This window comes from Myotis nattereri (assembly GCF_964212035.1).
Source record: "Myotis nattereri genome assembly, chromosome: X".
Lineage (NCBI taxonomy): Eukaryota > Metazoa > Chordata > Mammalia > Chiroptera > Vespertilionidae > Myotis > Myotis nattereri.
In genome coordinates, this window is record NC_138078.1 from 129,597,366 (window position 1) to 129,619,346 (window position 21,981).

The following is a 21,981-nucleotide window of genomic DNA, read 5'->3' on the forward strand; positions in this document are numbered from 1 at the left end:
CAGGACCCAGGACAGCAGAGGGAGGTGTCCCAGGCCCCACCAGGCATCAATGTGAGGGATGCAGGTAACCCTCAGATAGCAGTTGTGAGGAGAGGGCCTCTGTGTGAGGTACGGTCCTCAAGGCAGCAGAGCAGAGGAGGCCCAGGCAGAGCGAGAAGACAATATGAGATACATACCCTGAATGTCTATCAAAGTCTCCACACAGTCCCCAACACCACGTGCTGACAGTCAGCCCTAGAAGCCCTGGGCTGTGCTGGCTGGCTACACCCTGAGGAGCTTTCTCACATCATCTTACAGGTTCCTGGGAGACAAACCATCCAGGAAGACAGGAGCCCAGTGAGGCCCTAGAGCGCCTCCTAAACAGAAGACCTGTAAGTCAGTATTTGTCAGAGCTGCCGAGGGTGCGCATCTCTGCTGAGGTCACTGACTGTCTCCCTCTCTCCCCCAGGCTCCAGGGAACCCATCTCCCATCATCCTGCTCACACTTCCACCTGCTACCCACAACAAGAGTCATCATGTCTCACTCCTCAAAGCGCCCACGCCTCACATTTGAGCCAAACTTTCAGGCCCAAAGTGAGATAATGTTTCCCATACCTGAGGAGGAGAACTCCTCCATTTCCTCTTGCTCTTTCAGCTTCTCCTACCCCTCCCCCTCCCCCTCCCCCTCCCCTCCATCCTCTCCTGTAATCCCAGGCAGCTTAGAGGAGGAAGAGGAAAAGGAGGCTGAGAAGGAGGGGGAAAACAAAGAGGAGGAGGAAGCAGAGGAGGAGGGAGCAGAGGAGGAGGGAGAGGGGAAGGAGGTGGGAAAGGTGGCAGAGGAGGAGGGGCAGGGGGAGGAGGAGGAGGAGGAGAAGGCTGAGAAGGAGTGGTGGGAGGAGGGGGACGAGGAGAAGGAGGAGGAGGAGAAGAAGAAGGCTGTGAAGGAGTGGCGGGAGGAGGGGGACAAGGAGAAGGAGGAGGAGAAGAAGAAGGCTGTGAAGGAGTGCTGGGAGGAGGGGGACGAGGAGAAGGAGGAGGAGAAGAAGAAGGCTGTGAAGGAGTGGCGGGAGGAGGGGGACGAGGAGAAGGAGGAGGAGGAGAAGAAGGCTGTGAAGGAGTGGTGGGAGGAGGGGGACAAGGAGAAGGAGGAGGAGAAGAAGAAGGCTGAGAAGGAGTGGCGGGAGGAGGGGGACAAGGAGAAGGAGGAGGAGAAGAAGAAGGCTGTGAAGGAGTGCTGGGAGGAGGGGGACGAGGAGAAGGAGGAGGAGAAGAAGAAGGCTGTGAAGGAGTGGCGGGAGGAGGGGGACGAGGAGAAGGAGGAGGAGGAGAAGAAGGCTGAGAAGGAGTGGTGGGAGGAGGGGGACAAGGAGAAGGAGGAGGAGAAGAAGAAGGCTGTGAAGGAGTGCTGGGAGGAGGGGGACGAGGAGAAGGAGGAGGAGAAGAAGAAGGCTGTGAAGGAGTGGTGGGAGGAGGGGGATGAGAAGGAGGAGGAGGAGAAGAAGAAGAAGGCTGTGAAGGAGTGGTGGGAGGAGGGGGACAAGGAGAAGGAGGAGGAGAAGAAGAAGGCTGTGAAGGAGTGGTGGGAGGAGGGGGATGAGGAGGAGGAGGAGGAGGAGAAGAAGAAGAAGAAGGCTGTGAAGGAGTGGTGGGAGGAGGGGGATGAGGAGGAGGAGGAGGAGGAGGAGAAGAAGAAGAAGAAGGCTGTGAAGGAGTGGTGGGAGGAGGGGGACAAGGAGAAGGAGGAGGAGAAGAAGAAGGCTGTGAAGGAGTGGTGGGAGGAGGGGGACGAGGAGAAGGAGGAGGAGAAGAAGAAGGCTGTGAAGGAGTGGTGGGAGGAGGGGGATGAGGAGGAGGAGGAGGAGGAGAAGAAGAAGGCTGTGAAGGAGTGGTGGGAGGAGGGGGACGAGGAGGAGGAGGAGAAGCAGGAGAAGCAGGAGCAGCCTGCTGCTGAGACATCAAGACCTCCCCAGAGTCCTCAGAGATCCACGGCATGGAGCACATCAGTTGGAGGCTCCAGAAACCAAGACAACGAGGATGCAAGCTCTCTGCAGACCTCAGCAGACCCCGAGTCTCTGCATAGCGACCGCATAGATGAGAATGTGACCAATTTGGTGCATGCCATGATCCTCAGGTATCGTTTGAGGAAGCCTATTACAAAGGCAGAGATGCTACACGTTGTTAACAATAGGGACAAGAGTCAATTCTCTGTGATTTTTAAGAAAGCTTGTAAGTGCTTGGAGGTAATCTGTGGCATTGATGTGAAGGAAGTGGTTCCTGCCACCCACACCTATGTCCTTGTCAACTCACTGGATCTCACCTATGATGAGATGCTTAGTGACCACCAGAGCATGCCTAAAAACGGCCTCCTGATCATCATCCTGGGTATGATCTTCCTAGAGGGCAACTGTGCCCCTGAGGAAGACATTTGGGAGTTCCTGAATATGATGGGAGTTTATGCTGGGAGGGAGCACTTCATTTATGGGGAGCCTAGGAATCTCATCACCAGAACATGGGTGCAGGAGAATTACCTGGAGTACCAGCAGGTGCTTAATAGTGATCCACCACGCTACCAATTTATGTGGGGTCCAAGGGCCCATGCTGAAACCAGCAAGTTGCAAGTTCTGGAATTTTTGGCCAAGATCAAAGGGACTGACCCCATTTCCTTCTCATGCTGGTATGAGGAGGCTTTAAGAGATGAGCAAGAGAGAGCCCAGGCCAGAATTGGCCCTGTCGGTCATGCGGCTGCCATGTTCATTGGCACAGCCTCTCCTTCCCCAACGGAAGAATGAGCACGAATCTTCACTCTGTGTTTGAAAAGGGCATTCACATTTCTAAGTAGAGGAGAGTCAGAGGCTGGGTCAGGCTGGGAAGAATACAGTGTACAACAGCTTTGTGTTCTCTGTTGATGGCTTGGAGGTTTATCCTTTGTTCCCCCTCCTTTGGGTTTTTCTTAAAAAGCTGTTCCTTTCCATGGACGGTTTATTAGCTTTAGAATCTAAGTTGATGAATGAAAGTGGTCTCACATGCATTGTTGCTCTTTGGGTTTAAGAATGAGTTTTGATATTTTAAAAAATAAATTGGGGAAACTTCCTTCTTTTGTGATCTGGAAGAAAATATGATGACACTGGAATGGGAATTTCCTTGGAAATGTGAAAGAAGCCTGCAGAAATTAGAGGGCGGGGATGTAACAGGTGGTTAATTTTTGGATTCCTTAACCATTTCAGTTTATTCTGTAACATTAAAAGATATATACCTGGATTTCCTTGACTTATTCAAGAAAGTTGGTGTAATCATAGAAAATGTTAATAAAGGAATTTTACAAATGCTCACCTACTCATTTATTTGCCAGACATTAATTGTATATGTCCTCTTTGGAAAGCACTGTGTCAATAGTGGAGATACTAGGATAAGCAAGACACACCGCTACCCAAAGAATGGTAGAGGCTAGGAGCAGCACTCACATCAGGAAGATGGTGAGGTGTCCTCCAATACCTACAGAACAAGTGAAAACAAGGAGGGAGGAGGTGAGATTCCAGATGGGAGCACTCAAGTGAAAATGCCCTGAGCCAAGGCAGTCTGGGGCTAAGGGAAACTGCAATTCCTTCCGTGGGAGTTAATTTTAAATTAAGCTGTGGTTGGTGGCAGGGGCCAGGCACTCAGGGGCTGTGTTCTTGAAGTGTGAGAAAAGCCTGACATGGAAAACTGCTTAGTAGTCACTTTTGGATCCTGGATAAACCAGGGAGAAGTCTCCACTTTGGGTTGGGTATGTGCGGTGACCTGCACCTTGGAGAGGGTCCAACGGGTAGAGGCGGAGTGGGATGAAAGACCAAGAGACGGGGTTGGGAGGACTGGCACAAGGCACCAGCACCAGCACCAGCACCAGCAACTTTGTTCTTTACACACACTGCTTTATATCTAAGCTGTGGCTGGTCATGCTTCATAGATCAGTGCTAGGACTTGGCCCATTATAGGGAAGTAGCAGATTGTTACAGGCTGGGCAAGACTGGGCAAGCTTTGTCTAGATCCATCTATGTTTGACCGTTACTATGACAATCAGGTTATGTTTTAGTAACTGCACTTTTAGCCACCGAGGTCCTGCCTCAGTCAAGCCTTGTCTAGTTCCACTTTGCTGCAAACTCTAATAAGGCCTTAAACCTTTCCTGAGCTTTGACCTTAAAACCTTCCAGGATCGACATAGGGTAGAGTCCAGGGCTTTGCCATGTCCTCTGGTCAGCCCAGACTTTGCCAGCAGCATGACGGTCCCCAACAGGTATGGAAAGTGTCCTGAACTTTTTGTTCTAGTGCAGTGAACACAGTGCATGAACCAGGTGTTCTAGACATATCTGGAGTGTAATTAGGCCAACTCTAAGCAATGTCTAGATTTTGGTGGTAGTGAAATGATTGAAAATTGCATTTTGATGGATGAGTGACTGGGAGGGAAGGAAGGAGTCGTCGGTCTTTGAGTTAAATTCTGGGAACTCTGAGTTATATCAGCTGGGGAAGACTAATCTATATCCAAATTAATGTATCCTCTAAGACAGTGGTTCTCAACCTTGGCTGCACATTAGAATCACCTGGGAATCTTTTCAAAATTCTGATTTCTGGGCCTCATCCTCCGGAAATCCTGTTTCTTTGGTATGGGGTGGGTGCCACAACACTAGTAACAAAGAAACAGAATTTCTGGAGGATGAGGCCCTGAAATCAGGAGTTTAAAAAGATTCCCAGGTGATTCTAATGTGCAGCCAAGGTTGAGAATGACTGCTATAAGAGGAAACATTTAACAGATTTTCTTTGTGAAGCTGTATTTTTGCCTGATTTATATTCCATCTCCTGTTGAGCTGCATATTATGAGAATGTCCTCAATTAAAACCAGATCCCAGAGGAGATAGATGGCGGGAGGGTCTGGGGACAAAATAATATTAGAAATTACTGCCATTCATTAAAGTTTGAATCAATGTCAGGTACTGTGCCAGATGCTTTTCTTACTTTACATACATTCCAGCAGTTCTTCCTACAAGGCAGGGCTTATCAAACCCACTTAACAGGTGATGAATCTAAGGCTCATGGCGTTCAGTAATTTCCCCAAGATTTTGCTGCTACTAAGTGACAGCGCTCAGATGGGAACCCTAGTCTGAATTTATCTAGGGCCTGCATTGTTTCCACTCCTAGCCTGAGGTGGGTTTTCTGTCTCTTACTCCATTTCTCTTTTTAGTACTACTTAACCCCAAGTGGGTTAGTATTATAAGGTGGGGCCTTTAGGAAGTAATTAGGTTTGGATAAGCTTATGAGGGTAAAGTCTCCTTGATGACATTAATGCTCTTGGAAATCTATACTAATAATTGAGGAATATGCAAATTATCCAGGATGCCATCACAGTAACAGTAAGGACTGAACAGCAGGCTGCTGGGGTGACCAGGCTTGCAGGGGGGTTGATGAGGGACGACCAAATGACTGAACATTAGGCTGCTTGGGCAACCAGGCTAGCGGGGGGGGGGGGCATTTGGGGACAACCAGGATGGCAGGGTGGGCAGTTAGGTGCAACCAGGCCAGCAGGCAGAGGCGGTTAGGGGTGATTAGGCTGGCGGGGCGGGGGGGGGGGCAGTTAGTGGCAATCAGGCAGGCAGGCAGGTGAGTGGTTACAAGCCAGCAGTCCCAGATTGTGAGAGGGATGTCCAACTGCCGGTTTAGGCCCAATCCCTGAGGGGTCCCGGATTGGAGAGAGTGCAGGCTGGGTTGAAGGGAAAAGAAAATTAGTGCAGACTGGGCTGAAGGGAGGAGATAGATGGTCAGAGGGTCTGGGGACAAATTTCGTGCCCCGGGCCTTTTGTATGTTGATAAAATGAGAAGATGGCTATCTGCAAACCAGGAAGAAGAGCCTCACCATACACCAAATCTTCCAGCACTGTGATCTTGGACTTTGCAACTGAATAAATTTCAGTTGTTTAAACCACCCAATATATAATATCTTGTTACAGCAACCTTGTTGACTAAAACAACCATACTTCCATTGCCCTTTGTCTGTATACCTGTCCCACAGGAAGAGGTACCTTTAAAGGTCTTCAGGAATATTGTCATGTGAGCTGAGGATCATAAATTAATATTTTGGCCATGCATCATCACAAGGAAAGAGAACATTCTCATTCTGCTGAGATTATAGAGTTTATTACAAAGTGCAATGCAGAAAAGTGATATTGAGTGAAGAAGGATGTATGTTTTCTTCCTGCTAAGATTTACAGGATCCTTTGAAAACTAGATGTGATCCTATATTTGAAAGCACCTGTCAAATTATAGGCTTTTGAAAAAGTTGGTGAATTTCAAGGAAAAATTGGGTTTCTCAGAAACTCCTTTAAAAAATGAAGAGAATTGTCACAAAAATTATAATAGTTGCTTTTTATTGAGCACCTACTAATGACAAGTTATGGGAGAGACTACAAGTGTTCATTCACATCTTGTTTTTCTCTCCTTCCTGGGATGTTCACTGGAGCCAGTATGCCATTTTCATGCTTCCTCTACTATTCAGCAGCAAACATGGAGACCCTGTGCTGAGAAAATGGAGCTACAAGAAGGTAGAAGCAGCCAGGATCCCTGAGTTGCCTGACCACAGAACGTCCCTGCCAATGAAAACCATAATTCATATGAACAACAAAAACAAAAAAATGTGTTGTGTTAAACCACTCATATTTCAGGTCATCAGCTAACAGTTATTTTAACTGATTAATACACACCTATTTCTGATTTGGGGCTTATTTAAATATTTTACTTATAAAGGTGGAAAGGTGGTAGTTCATATATTCTTGTTAAATATTGTAAAAATACAAATCAATCACATTGCCCCCCTTTATCAAGTTCCTCCAAAATTCAACCTCTATCTCAAAGGAAATTACAACTACTAATCTGGTGTGTATTATTTCAAAGCTTATTCTGAGATTTTTCATATATGTGTATTAAAATATATTGTTTTTCTTTTAACTTACATGGTGATGATATATAAATTAAACTTTCACTTACCTTGCCAGTTAAAAAGTGAATGTAAGATCTTTCAATTGATAGTACTTACTCCCTATAATACTACAGTATGTATGTGTCATAATTAGATACTTCTCCTGATGGAAATATAAGTTATTTTCTTTTGCCTGCTATGATTAATACAACTGAAATCAACATATTTGAACATGAATTCTTAGGAAAATGTATATGTTTTCTAATAAAAACATAAAAGAGAAGTTTGGTTAATGTGCAAAGGGTATGAATATTTAAACTTTTATAAATATTGCCAAAATTTAATTCTAATATATTTCTCATACATTAATGTGAATATCTTAAACTTTTTTAAACATCATTTTACTAATCTTTAAATTTTTGCTAAAAGTTATGAGTAAAAAAATGTTGCACAAATGTTATTTTATTTTATTTTATTTTTAACTAGAGGCCCGGTGCACAAAAATTTGTGCACTCGGGGGGGGGGGGGCGTCCCTCAGCCCGGACTGTGCCCTATCACAGTCTGGGACCCCTCGGGAGATAACAACCTGCTGGCTTAGGCCTGCTCCTGGGTGGCAGAGGGCAGGCCCAATCCCTAGGTGCAGCCCCTGGTCAGGCTCAGAGCAGGGCCAATTGGGGAGTTGGGGCCCCTTCCCCTGTCATGCACAGAGCAGGGTGGATTGGGAGGTTGCGATACCACCCTCAGTCATGCTCAGGGTAGGGCCTATTGGGGGGTTGGGGCACCGCCCCCTGTCACACTCAAGGCAGGGTCAATGGGGAGGTTGCAGCGCCACCCCCTGTCACGCACAGAACAGGGCCCATCAGGTGGTTGGGGCGCCGCCACTCTCACACTCAGGGCAGGGCCGATGGGGAGGTTATGGCTCTACCCTGTCACACACACAGCAGGGCCCGTCGGGGGGGGGGGGGGGTTGGGGCGCTGCACCCTGTCACCACAGAGCAGGGCCGATCAGGTGGTTGAGGCGCCACACCCTGTCACACACAGAGCCGCAGGGTGATCAGGCGGTTGGGGAGCTCCCCCCTATCAGGCACAGAGCAGGGCTGATCAGGGGGTTGGGGCGCCGTCCCCTGTCAGGAACAGAGCAGGGCCGATAGGGAGGTTTTGGCCCCACCTCCTGTCACACCCAGAGCCGCAGTGCGATCAGGGGTTTTGGGTGCTGCCCCCTGTCACCCTGATCACGGTGCCGGGAGGCCTCTCAGCTCCGCTGATCCCAGTGCTGGGAGGCATACTACCCTTTTACTATATAGGATAGAGGCCTGGTGCATGGATGGGGCTGGCTGGTTTGTCCTGAAAGGTGTCCTGGATCAGGGTGGGGGTCCCCACTGGGGTGCCTGGCCAGTCTGGGTGAGGGGCTGAGGGCTGTTTTCAGGCCGACTGAAGCTCCCAACTGCTCCTTTTTTTCTTTTTCTTTTTTTTTAATTCTGGGCCAACTTTAGCTCTGGCTCCAGCTCTGAGGCCTCTGCTGCTGAAAGAAGGTATCTGGTTTGTTTGGGTTCTATAATCGAAACAATGTATAACTCCAGCTCTGAGATCCCGGCTCACTGAAAGCAGGTTTCTGGGTTTTGTTTAGCTTCTATATTTGTTACAGTGTTTCTTAAACTGTAAGCTCAGAGGCTGGCAAGGCAGGTGGGGAACGTGGGTTTCCTCCTTCACTGAAGCAAGCAAGCCTCATGTTAGTTTCAAGCTCCCTGGCTGCCGGCTGCCATCTTGGCTGGCAGTTAATTTGCATATCGCCCTGATTAGCCAATGGGAAGGGTAGCGGTCATACGCCAATTACTATGTTTCTCTTTTATTAGATAGGATATATTTTATTGATTTTTTACAGAGAGGAAGGAAGAGGAATAGTTAGAAACATCAATGAGAGAGAAACATCGATCACCTGCCTCCTGCACACCCCCTACTGGGGATGTGCCAGCAACCAAGGTACATGCCCTTGACCAGAATCAACCCTGGGGCCCTTGATTCCACAAGCCGACGCTCTATCCACTGAGCCAAACCAGTTAGGGTGCATCAATGTTATTTTAATGTATGTCTCCAATTTTCTCATTAGGTTAAACAAAAAATTGACTTAACCCCTCATCCATATAAAGCTGGATTTATGCAGTGATGTCCTGAGTAAAAGGATTCCACTGGGCATGATTTAAAATCCTCAAATGTCTGTATGGCATTTCCCCTTTACTTTGAGAAGCAATGATTCAGTCAGAATGACTAGGAACCAGGGAATATGACCGGCCAGGACACCCTAAGTCTGTGAGGGGCACAGAGAGCATTCTGGGGAGAACAATTATTAGAGCCCACAAGAGAAACCATGTGCAAAAGCAAGTCCAGAGAGCCCCAGACAAGCTGGCAGTCATTGCTATGAGTCTAGAGTTCAGTGCAGGAAGAAGGGTCCAGGAGAGGTGGTGGGAAATCTGTATGAATGGTACTGGACAACTTATATAAATAGGCTTGTGAAATATCAGAATCCTCATTAGCAGCTAGAAATGGCAGTATAGTCTGAATAAATGGGTCAATGGGGATATGTGGACCATCAGCATGCCAGACAACAGCCGCTGCCTTACGGCCAACAATATGTCGTGCCAGGAAGAGCATAGCAGCTGTCCTGCATCATTTGGTTGAGCAACACTCTTGAATAATTTAGTAGTCCAGGATAACCTTGCCAATATCTGGGCCTAATCACCATAGTGACTTTCCAGATACAGGTCTGGGTGTGCACCTGCCTTAAAGGAGATCCAGATGGTGTCCATGGCTCAGGTCGTCTTCAAAAAATTCTGAGCTGTTCCTAAATAACAAAACAGGTGCCCAGTGGCTATGAATATTGGCCTATGTTACACCAGATACTATCATGCATTGCTAGGCACAGGACTAGATGAATAGCCAGGCCTGCAACCCCCACTCCTTTGTATTTGAAATCTCACTTGATTTCAATAACTAACCATTTGTGCTACTTGGCATTTTGCTCATCCCTGAGCTATAAATACCTACTGTTGTGTTTTAAATTCCCGAATAAAGAGTGAGCCCATGACAGCATAGATACCCACATTCAACCCCAATAAAAGCAGAACCAAAGATCTCTCACTGCCCTGCCCTCCTCCCTATCTGAGCGCTGTCACTTAGTAGCAGCAAAATCTTGGGGAAATTACTGAACGCCATGAGCCTTAGATTCATCACCTGTTAAGTGGGTTTGATAAGCCCTGCCTTGTAGGAAGAACTGCTGGAATGTATGTAAAGTAAGAAAAGCATCTGGCACAGTACCTGACATTGATTCAAACTTTAATGAATGGCAGTAATTTCTAATATTATTTTGTCCCCAGACCCTCCCGCCATCTATCTCCTCTGGGATCTGGTTTTAATTGAGGACATTCTCATAATATGCAGCTCAACAGGAGATGGAATATAAATCAGGCAAAAATACAGCTTCACAAAGAAAATCTGTTAAATGTTTCCTCTTATAGCAGTCATTCTCAACCTTGGCTGCACATTAGAATCACCTGGGAATCTTTTTAAACTCCTGATTTCAGGGCCTCATCCTCCAGAAATTCTGTTTCTTTGTTACTAGTGTTGTGGCACCCACCCCATACCAAAGAAACAGGATTTCCGGAGGATGAGGCCCAGAAATCAGAATTTTGAAAAGATTCCCAGGTGATTCTAATGTGCAGCCAAGGTTGAGAACCACTGTCTTAGAGGATACATTAATTTGGATATAGATTAGTCTTCCCCAGCTGATATAACTCAGAGTTCCCAGAATTTAACTCAAAGACCGACGACTCCTTCCTTCCCTCCCAGTCACTCATCCATCAAAATGCAATTTTCAATCATTTCACTACCACCAAAATCTAGACATTGCTTAGAGTTGGCCTAATTACACTCCAGATATGTCTAGAACACCTGGTTCATGCACTGTGTTCACTGCACTAGAACAAAAAGTTCAGGACACTTTCCATACCTGTTGGGGACCGTCATGCTGCTGGCAAAGTCTGGGCTGACCAGAGGACATGGCAAAGCCCTGGACTCTACCCTATGTCGATCCTGGAAGGTTTTAAGGTCAAAGCTCAGGAAAGGTTTAAGGCCTTATTAGAGTTTGCAGCAAAGTGGAACTAGACAAGGCTTGACTGAGGCAGGACCTCGGTGGCTAAAAGTGCAGTTACTAAAACATAACCTGATTGTCATAGTAACGGTCAAACATAGATGGATCTAGACAAAGCTTGCCCAGTCTTGCCCAGCCTGTAACAATCTGCTACTTCCCTATAATGGGCCAAGTCCTAGCACTGATCTATGAAGCATGACCAGCCACAGCTTAGATATAAAGCAGTGTGTGTAAAGAACAAAGTTGCTGGTGCTGGTGCTGGTGCTGGTGCCTTGTGCCAGTCCTCCCAACCCCGTCTCTTGGTCTTTCATCCCACTCCGCCTCTACCCGTTGGACCCTCTCCAAGGTGCAGGTCACCGCACATACCCAACCCAAAGTGGAGACTTCTCCCTGGTTTATCCAGGATCCAAAAGTGACTACTAAGCAGTTTTCCATGTCAGGCTTTTCTCACACTTCAAGAACACAGCCCCTGAGTGCCTGGCCCCTGCCACCAACCACAGCTTAATTTAAAATTAACTCCCACGGAAGGAATTGCAGTTTCCCTTAGCCCCAGACTGCCTTGGCTCAGGGCATTTTCACTTGAGTGCTCCCATCTGGAATCTCACCTCCTCCCTCCTTGTTTTCACTTGTTCTGTAGGTATTGGAGGACACCTCACCATCTTCCTGATGTGAGTGCTGCTCCTAGCCTCTACCATTCTTTGGGTAGCGGTGTGTCTTGCTTATCCTAGTATCTCCACTATTGACACAGTGCTTTCCAAAGAGGACATATACAATTAATGTCTGGCAAATAAATGAGTAGGTGAGCATTTGTAAAATTCCTTTATTAACATTTTCTATGATTACACCAACTTTCTTGAATAAGTCAAGGAAATCCAGGTATATATCTTTTAATGTTACAGAATAAACTGAAATGGTTAAGGAATCCAAAAATTAACCACCTGTTACATCCCCGCCCTCTAATTTCTGCAGGCTTCTTTCACATTTCCAAGGAAATTCCCATTCCAGTGTCATCATATTTTCTTCCAGATCACAAAAGAAGGAAGTTTCCCCAATTTATTTTTTAAAATATCAAAACTCATTCTTAAACCCAAAGAGCAACAATGCATGTGAGACCACTTTCATTCATCAACTTAGATTCTAAAGCTAATAAACCGTCCATGGAAAGGAACAGCTTTTTAAGAAAAACCCAAAGGAGGGGGAACAAAGGATAAACCTCCAAGCCATCAACAGAGAACACAAAGCTGTTGTACACTGTATTCTTCCCAGCCTGACCCAGCCTCTGACTCTCCTCTACTTAGAAATGTGAATGCCCTTTTCAAACACAGAGTGAAGATTCGTGCTCATTCTTCCGTTGGGGAAGGAGAGGCTGTGCCAATGAACATGGCAGCCGCATGACCGACAGGGCCAATTCTGGCCTGGGCTCTCTCTTGCTCATCTCTTAAAGCCTCCTCATACCAGCATGAGAAGGAAATGGGGTCAGTCCCTTTGATCTTGGCCAAAAATTCCAGAACTTGCAACTTGCTGGTTTCAGCATGGGCCCTTGGACCCCACATAAATTGGTAGCGTGGTGGATCACTATTAAGCACCTGCTGGTACTCCAGGTAATTCTCCTGCACCCATGTTCTGGTGATGAGATTCCTAGGCTCCCCATAAATGAAGTGCTCCCTCCCAGCATAAACTCCCATCATATTCAGGAACTCCCAAATGTCTTCCTCAGGGGCACAGTTGCCCTCTAGGAAGATCATACCCAGGATGATGATCAGGAGGCCGTTTTTAGGCATGCTCTGGTGGTCACTAAGCATCTCATCATAGGTGAGATCCAGTGAGTTGACAAGGACATAGGTGTGGGTGGCAGGAACCACTTCCTTCACATCAATGCCACAGATTACCTCCAAGCACTTACAAGCTTTCTTAAAAATCACAGAGAATTGACTCTTGTCCCTATTGTTAACAACGTGTAGCATCTCTGCCTTTGTAATAGGCTTCCTCAAACGATACCTGAGGATCATGGCATGCACCAAATTGGTCACATTCTCATCTATGCGGTCGCTATGCAGAGACTCGGGGTCTGCTGAGGTCTGCAGAGAGCTTGCATCCTCGTTGTCTTGGTTTCTGGAGCCTCCAACTGATGTGCTCCATGCCGTGGATCTCTGAGGACTCTGGGGAGGTCTTGATGTCTCAGCAGCAGGCTGCTCCTGCTTCTCCTGCTTCTCCTCCTCCTCCTCGTCCCCCTCCTCCCACCACTCCTTCACAGCCTTCTTCTTCTTCTCCTCCTCCTCCTCCTCATCCCCCTCCTCCCACCACTCCTTCACAGCCTTCTTCTTCTCCTCCTCCTTCTCCTCGTCCCCCTCCTCCCACCACTCCTTCACAGCCTTCTTCTTCTCCTCCTCCTTCTCCTTGTCCCCCTCCTCCCACCACTCCTTCACAGCCTTCTTCTTCTCCTCCTCCTTCTCCTTGTCCCCCTCCTCCCAGCACTCCTTCACAACCTTCTTCTTCTCCTCCTCCTTCTCCTTGTCCCCCTCCTCCCGCCACTCCTTCTCAGCCTTCTTCTCCTCCTCCTCCTCCTCATCCCCCTCCTCCCACCACTCCTTCACAGCCTTCTTCTTCTCCTCCTCCTTCTCCTCGTCCCCCTCCTCCCAGCACTCCTTCACAACCTTCTTCTTCTCCTCCTCCTTCTCCTTGTCCCCCTCCTCCCGCCACTCCTTCTCAGCCTTCTTCTTCTCCTCCTCCTTCTCCTCGTCCCCCTCCTCCCACCACTCCTTCTCAGCCTTCTTCTCCTCCTCCTCCTTCTCCTCGTCCCCCTCCTCCCACCACTCCTTCACAGCCTTCTTCTTCTCCTCCTCCTTCTCCTCGTCCCCCTCCTCCCAGCACTCCTTCACAGCCTTCTTCTTCTCCTCCTCCTTCTCCTTGTCCCCCTCCTCCCGCCACTCCTTCACAGCCTTCTTCTTCTTCTTCTCCTCCTCCTCCTCCTCCTCGTCCCCCTCCTCCCACCACTCCTTCTCAGCCTTCTCCTCCTCCTCCTCCTCCCCCTGCCCCTCCTCCTCTGCCACCTTTCCCACCTCCTTCCCCTCTCCCTCCTCCTCTGCTCCCTCCTCCTCTGCTTCCTCCTCCTCTTTGTTTTCCCCCTCCTTCTCAGCCTCCTTTTCCTCTTCCTCCTCTAAGCTGCCTGGGATTACAGGAGAGGATGGAGGGGAGGGGGAGGGGGAGGTGGAGGGGTAGGAGAAGCTGAAAGAGCAAGAGGAAATGGAGGAGTTCTCCTCCTCAGGTATGGGAAACATTATCTCACTTTGGGCCTGAAAGTTTGGCTCAAATGTGAGGCGTGGGCGCTTTGAGGAGTGAGACATGATGACTCTTGTTGTGGGTAGCAGGTGGAAGTGTGAGCAGGATGATGGGAGATGGGTTCCCTGGAGCCTGGGGGAGAGAGGGAGACAGTCAGTGACCTCAGCAGAGATGCGCACCCTCGGCAGCTCTGACAAATACTGACTTACAGGTCTTCTGTTTAGGAGGCGCTCTAGGGCCTCACTGGGCTCCTGTCTTCCTGGATGGTTTGTCTCCCAGGAACCTGTAAGATGATGTGAGAAAGCTCCTCAGGGTGTAGCCAGCCAGCACAGCCCAGGGCTTCTAGGGCTGACTGTCAGCACGTGGTGTTGGGGACTGTGTGGAGACTTTGATAGACATTCAGGGTATGTATCTCATATTGTCTTCTCGCTCTGCCTGGGCCTCCTCTGCTCTGCTGCCTTGAGGACCGTACCTCACACAGAGGCCCTCTCCTCACAACTGCTATCTGAGGGTTACCTGCATCCCTCACATTGATGCCTGGTGGGGCCTGGGACACCTCCCTCTGCTGTCCTGGGTCCTGACCATTCAGAACAAGCCCTCACCTCCCTGAGACCATCTAGAACAGTGGTTCTCTACCTTCCTAATGCCGCGACCCTTTAATACAGTACCTCATGTTGTGGTGACCCCCAATGTCACTGTTACAAATTGAACATAATTAAAGCATAGAGATTAATCGCAAAAACAATATGTAATTACAGATGTGTTTTCCGATGGTCTCAGGCGACCCCTGTGAAAGGGTCATTCAACCCCCAAAGGGGTCGCGACCCACAGGTTGAGAACCGCTGCTCTAGAAGAAAATGAGGGTGCACTGTATCCAGCCACTGTGCCTCAGGGCCTCCCAGATCTCACAGCAGGGGGAGGGTAGAGCTGGGTACGCCTTAAGTCCTACGGTGAGGGTGTGCTGCCCTCAGTGCTCACTCAGGGTCCTTACCTTAAATCCTGGCAGAGTCTGGGACTCGTCCCTCTGCTGACCTGCTGTGGCTCCCCGTCAGACCACTGCCTCCTTAGAGCAAGGCCCTCATCTCCCTGAGAACCCCTGGACAAAGGTGCCAAGGCTCCACTTCGTGCCACCCCTGTTTAGTCCTTCCATTGCCGATGGCAAGGGCTGGGCCCCATCAGTTGGATGGTGGGCTATCCTCAATCCTCTTTCATGGTTTTCATCTTTATGGGTGATAGGTCCTGGGCCAACCCCTGCTAACTGGACATCACCCCCTCAGAAAATGACCTCACCTTGCCGAGACAGCTCCCGCACCCTTGGAAAAAGTCAGAGCATATTATGTCCAGCCAACCCTGCCTGGGTCCTGCCAGAGCTGAGAATGGAAAACAGCCAGGCTCTGCACAGTCTCTTCTTTCTGGGGTGGGAATTACCTTTGGTCCTCACCAAGGGTCCTTTCCTGGACTCCTGGTAGAGCCGGGACTCCTTCCTCTTCAGACCTGATGTGGCTCCCACAGCTGACCGGCCTTCGTATGCACACCGAGGCACTCCACTCCCTGAGGCCGTCGCCAAGACAAAAGTAAAGGGACATCACATCCAGCCATCCCTGCCCGGGGTATCCCAGGACTGACCGCAGGGATGCGGGTTCCCTCTGTCATCCCTCAAAGTATTCCTCCTTGCTCCTGGCAGGGCCTGGGCCCACCTCCTCGAGTGACCTGAAATCAGCCCCTCAGACCAAGGCCTCACCTTCCAGAAACATCTCCGCCCACCCCATGCAGGAAGTGAGGGAGCACCACATCTCGGAATTACTGTCCAGTTCCTCCCAGGGTGGATATTGGGAACAGGGTGGCGTTTCTGTGAGCAACTGCCCTTCTGTCTGAGTTAGGGGGTACCCTTAGTCCCCCTTCAAGGTCCTTATCTTACTTTGACGCCTCACAGATCCTGGGATTCTTTCCTCTGCTGATGTCACTAGCTCAGACCAAGGCCTTCACTTCCCTGGGACACTGCAGGCAAAAGGAAAAAGACACCAAATCTAGACACACCTGCCTGGGGTCTGTTCTGGCATGGGGAATATGGTCAGTCCTCCCTCAAAGTATTTATTCATCTGTATTCTGAGCCAGGTCTGTCCTGCCCTCCTCTGACCTGAAGCTCCTCCTCCAGCCACGACCTCACCTTCCTCATGTACTCCATCACCTTGACTCCAGGTAGAGCTCCTGGCAAATGTGAGAGTTTTCCCATCTGGCCATACCAACTCAGATCCTCCCAGGGATGAGATTCTGTGGGGTCCATCTTTTGGGGGAAAGGGGCCGTCAGGCCTCACTAAGGGTCCTTACCTTGATGCCAGCCAGAACCTGAGACTCTGCCCTCTTCTGAGCTGCTGTGGCTCCCCCTAAAACGGTCGCCTCCTTAGACCACCTCTCTGAGACCTTCCTCCAGACAAAAGTAAGGAAATGCCACATAGGGCCAACATTTCCATACTCTCCTGCGGTTGGCAGGAGGGGAAGGGTGGGACTGGGGCCCTCTAGCTATTGGGGGGGTTTCCAGGGCAGGCTGAGGCCACATCAACCTAGGGTGGGAGACCTTCTCGCCCCCTTCTCACAGCCCTCTGCTTGATGCCTGGCAGGATCTGGCTGTATCCTCTATTAACTATCCTGAAGTCACAAACCTCAGAAAAAGCCTCAGCTCCCCCAGATTCCCAAAGTGGACGTCAGAAAACAATACATTCGGTAACCCTCCTGTGTGGCCTGCCAGGCCTGACTGCAGGGGCATTTCTGTGAGATCCCTCTCCATGGGGTGGGAGGTCCTCCCCCAGAGTCTTCATGTTGACACTTTGCAGGGTGTGATAGCCTCCCTCTGCTGAACTCAGGCCACACTCATGGGAACAAGGTCTTCACCTTCATGAGACACCCCCATCCCCCGGGGAGGTGGGTAATGAAAGAGGGCTACATTCAGCGACCATGCCCCTAGTCCTCCCATTTTGACAGCAAGGGCAGAGAGTGCCTGGGTCCTATCTGTTGTGCTGTAGGGAGTGCTCTCAGTCCTGACACTGGCAAACCCCAATTTGGGCCTCAGACTCTACCCTCTGCAGGCTGCTCTGGCTCTTTCAGAGCTAGGTTGTCTCTCCCTTGAGAACCTCCAGATAAAAGCAAAGAGAGGCCACATCCTGCCACTCCTGCCCTGGGTGTCCTAGGGCTGTGACAGGGGCTGAACACTATCTGTCCTACAGTGTATGTGTGTGTGTGTGTGGGGGGGGGGCGGATGGGGGGGTGAGGGGAGGGGAATATCTTCTGTCCTCCCACAGTCCCTCAATGTATTCAGTGCCTCCTCAGATCAAGGCTTCACTCCCAAGGGGCAAGCCCCAGAAGTTCCTGAAAGAAGTAAGGAAATACCACACGTGACCGCTACTGCCTGTGTCTTCCCATGGTTGACAGGGAGTGGAGTGGGGTGTCTGTGGAGCCCCTCTGTCTGAAGTGAATTGTCCCATCATCTATCCTCAAAGTGTTCATATGTATTCCTGGCAGGTCCGGCATCTCCTGTTCCCTCAGCCCAGGGTCACTGTGTCCCTGCGTTGTCAGAAAAGGAAGTCAGTGATGGATAAAGAGAGGTGTCTGTGCTCCACAGCCCTGCCCGAGGCTTCTGTGAGAGGCAGGCTATTGTGAGACCCCCACAATCTGGATTCCCAGGTCCTCTCACTCCTCCCTCAAGGTTCTCATCTTGAAGCCTGGCAGGGCCTAGGCCTCCACCCTCTACTGACCTGAGTCTGCACCACACCCCTCAGAAAAAGCCTCATACTCAGCCAGACTCCCAAACGCCCTCTGATTACCAGAGCTAAGCACAAAGGGAAGCCTGGGGCCGTGTGCTGTCTGTGCTGTGCTGTGTGTGTTTGTGTGCGTGTGCGCGCGAGCGTGCGTGTGGTGTGTGAGTGTATGCGCTAGTGCGAGTGAGCGCGTGAGCGTGTGCGCGTGATGTGTGTGTGCGCGAGCAAGCACGCGTGTGCTGTGTGTACGCGTGCGAGCATGTGTGTGGTGTGTGTGTGTGCGAGCGAGCGCATGTGTGCTGTGTGTGGGGGGCGCGTGCGAGCGAGCGTGTGCTGTGTGGGGGGGGCGCGTGCGAGCGAGCGTGTGCTGTGTGTGTGTGTGTGCCCGAGTGTGCAAGCGTGCGTGTGCTGTGGGGGGGCCGCACGCGGGCGAGCAAGCGTGTGCTGTGTGCGTGTGTGTGTGTGGCGCGCGTGCGTGCACAAGCGCCTGTGTTTGCGCGTGCGTGCTGGGCGGGCAGCGGCTGGCGCACCCTCTCTGTGGTGAGTTCTTCCCTCAGTACTTTCTCAGGGGTGCTCAGCAGAGGCAGGGGCACCTCCTGCTTCCCCAGCTGCCACAGCCTCATGTCCCTGGGACTCTGAGCTGGAGGGCGGGCCTGGACACACTATATTGAAGGGCCTCGCCTGTGTTGTCTCAAAGCCAACGGCAAGTTCATGGCAAAGCTTCCCCCGCCCCCCTCGCCCCCCCCCCCCCCCCCACACACACTGAACGGAGGTTTCCTCCATTAGGCAGGACCAGCGAGTGTCTCAGACGCCTTTCTCTGCTGAGCTGACACGGGGCCCACAGACGAAACCTCGTGTCGCTCAGACTCTGGAGACAGAACCGAAACGCCACATCAACCACGGATGCTTGGAGCTCCCCAGGACTGAGGGCACCCCAGCACCCTGTTTGGCCCCCACCCTCTGCGGTGGGCGGTCTCCCGTGCTCAGGGTGCTCACCTTCATGCCAGGCCGAGCCTCGAATTAATTTCTCACTCTTTGGACCTAACTCCGCAGGCCTCAGAGAAAAACGTCACGTCCCTCAGGCTCCTGAGGCGAAAATGCCAAAGGAGCCCAATTCGGGAACGCTGTGTGGGGTCACCCAGGGACCACTGCAGGGGCAGGGCGGGGCAGGATTGGTGGCCCTGTGTCTGCAGTGGGCGGTTCCTTCCTGGCTTCCTCAGAGACCTCGCTCTGATGATTGGCCAGTCCTAGGACTCCCTCCATCTGTGCATCTGAAGCCCCACCCCCCAGCTCCAGCAATAGAGAGCTGGACACAGAACATCCGGAGAACCTGCCTGGCTCTCCCAGGGTTCATGGTAAGGGCAAGGGGTGGGGGAGGAGGCGGGAGCTTCCCGCCACTGTCTGAGGGGCAGCTCCCCGCAAGCAAGCACGCACACCTCCACTAGGGTCCTCCTTAAGGTGCCGACCTGAGTCTGACCCGCTCAGAAGAAGCCCCTTGTCCCTCAGGCTCAAAAAAAACGCAAGCTGTGAAGTGCCATATCCAGACACCTGTGCGTGGATTTGCCCGGGGCTGAGGCCACAGGCAGGACCGAGTTTGGCCCCTACCCTCGGTGGCGGTGGGGGGAGACCTAACCTTCTTCCTAGGGATCCTCGCCCTGATCATTGCCCAGGCCCAGGACTCCTCCACCAGAGGGTCTGAAGCCCCACCCCTCGGACGGGTCGGGGGAATGCAATTCTCAAAAGAGAACTTCTGGGAACCCTGCCTGGCTATCCCAAGGAAAGGGAAATGGTGGTGGGGTGCGGGAGACTCCTCTGTCTGCGGGTGGGGGGGGGATGTGGAGGGCAAGGGGGGCAGCTCCCCGCACACCTCCCCTAGGGTCCTCCTTAAGGTGCTGACCTGAGTTTGACCTGCTGAGAAGAAGCCTCCTTTCCCCAGGGCAGAAACACCTGTGCAGGGATTTGCCTAGGGCTGAGGCCACAGGCAAATCCCGGCAGAACCGAACCTGGCCCCTACCCTCTGGGGTGGGACGTTTCCCCGTCTTCCTCATGGTCCTCACCCGGAAGTCTGGCAGAGACCAGGCTTTTCTCCCTTCTGACTGAACTCCACACCCTTCACAGAAAACCTCAAGTCCCTCAGATTCCCCCCCAGAGGACAGTCCCCAAACGCCACAACCAGAAACACTGCCTGGGGTCAACCAGAAACACTGCCTGGGGTCTCCCAGGACCACTGCCGGGGCAAGGCCGGACCAGGACCCCTCTACTCTGTCTGGAGTGGAAACACCACTGAGTCCTGGCTCAGAGTCTTCACCTTGACTCCTAGCACCGCCTGGGCAGCTTCCCTCTGCCTGCGTTCCTGGGCTCCAGATCCAGCTGCTTCCCACCCTGAAAACATCAGGGTGGAAGTGGTGAGGGAGCAGCAGATGGTCCCTATGAGCCAGGGCTACCCAGCGTGGACCTCAGCAGCAGGGCAAGGTACACCCCCACACCCTTCTACCCCACACTATCTGAGAATGTAGGCTTACTTTCAGACAGATCCAAGGCATTTCTATTTACTCCGGTCAGGGCTTGCATGTCCTCCCTTTGGCAGACCTCGTGATGCACCCCTCAGTCCAAGGCCCCCTTTCCATGAGACTGCCCCTCTGGAGGGAAGACATGGGGCAGAGATCACTTCTGCCTGAGTGCCCTGCTGGGCACCTTCCATGCTGACAGTGTTGGGGGAGGGCCTTCTGTGTGCCCCCCTCTTTCTTGGGGCAGAAGACTCAGAAATCCTGTCTCAGGATCCTCCTCTGGAGGGCTGGCAGGGCCCGAGTCCCACCATCCCCCCACCTGACATGGAAAGGGGCAACTCAGAGCAAGGCCTTCAGCTCCCCCCGATTCCCTAGTGTGAAGTCAGGGCCTGCCACTCCCACCCCCACACTGGGGCCTCCCAGGGCTTAAAGTAGGCAGAGGGCTGGATTCTGTGCTACCTCCTGTATGTGGGGTAGGGGTCAATTCGGTCCTCCCTCAGGGCCTGCAACTTGCTGTCTGGCAGAGACCAGAGCCTCTCTTCTGCCCGCATCCAGCGACCCTGGCCTGGGTCTTCCCAGGGAGAATTGCAGCAACATGGCAGGAAAGGGGCCTATTTCATCAGGAACTCCTATTTTCCTTCAAGTCCTCACTCTGATACCTGGCAAGGTTTGGCCTCTTCCCTCTGCTGACCTGTCTGCCAGGCTCAGACCAAGGCCTCCACTCCCTGTGATTCCCCCATATGAAACACAGGGCGCTGCTCAGCCTGAGACCCCTGCCTGCAGTCTCCCAGGAGTAACGTAAGCAGCGATGTGGGATTCAGTGGGGTACCCTCTTCTGGAAGGGGTGGACTGCTCAGTCCTCTCCTTGGGAGGCTCCTCCTCTTGGATCCTGGCTTCTCAATGAAAGACTAGGTGGGAAATGATCCCGCCACCCCACCCGCCCTGACTGTTTGCTCAAGTGCAGCTCTTACAGAGAATGGTTTGGGTTCTAGCTAGATACTGGGGGGGGGGGGGGGTGTAGTAGCACCCATGACAGAGAAGAAGCCCAACTTCCCTAGGGTCTCTGTACCAGCCAGACTCAGACTTTGGAAACATTTTATTCTAAAAAAGTTATTTTGTACATGGAAAAGGCTGAACAGCTTGATTTGGGGATGTCCTGCCTCCTTTCAGCTAATCTGACATTCCATTGTCCAGTACAGTGATTTTCTTTGGTATAGCCCTCATTTGTAGTTGGAAATATTTTGTACACTTTACGCTTCTACCAAGTGTACATGTAAAATATATGTGTGTGTGTCTGTGTGTGCGTGAAAAAAGCCTACTCTCCCTACAGGTGATACTATTCAAATTTAGGCCATTCCTTAATTTTGCTACAATAAAGTA

General features: G+C 51.1%; 2 protein-coding genes across 2 annotated transcripts in view; one reads left to right on the plus strand and one right to left on the minus strand.

Moving 5' to 3' along the window:
- Positions 1 to 2,099: 2,099 nt before the first annotated feature.
- Positions 2,100 to 2,861, plus strand: LOC308511835 (melanoma-associated antigen 10-like; the record flags this gene model as incomplete). The annotated part of the gene is made up of 1 exon (XM_081081687.1): positions 2,100 to 2,861. The coding sequence occupies one exon, from the start codon at positions 2,100 to 2,102 to the stop codon at positions 2,766 to 2,768; it is 669 nt and encodes a 222-aa protein (XP_080937813.1). The 3' UTR covers positions 2,769 to 2,861.
- A 9,449-nt stretch (positions 2,862 to 12,310) lies between these two features.
- LOC308511836 (melanoma-associated antigen 10-like) overlaps positions 12,311 to 21,981 on the minus strand; it is a gene marked incomplete at its 5' end in the record, with an annotated part of 45,872 nt that continues 36,201 nt past the window's right edge. The window contains one exon of the mRNA XM_081081688.1: positions 12,311 to 12,865. Coding sequence (XP_080937814.1) covers positions 12,404 to 12,865 — 462 coding nt within the window. The 3' untranslated portion in view covers positions 12,311 to 12,403. The remainder of the gene's footprint in view (positions 12,866 to 21,981) is intronic.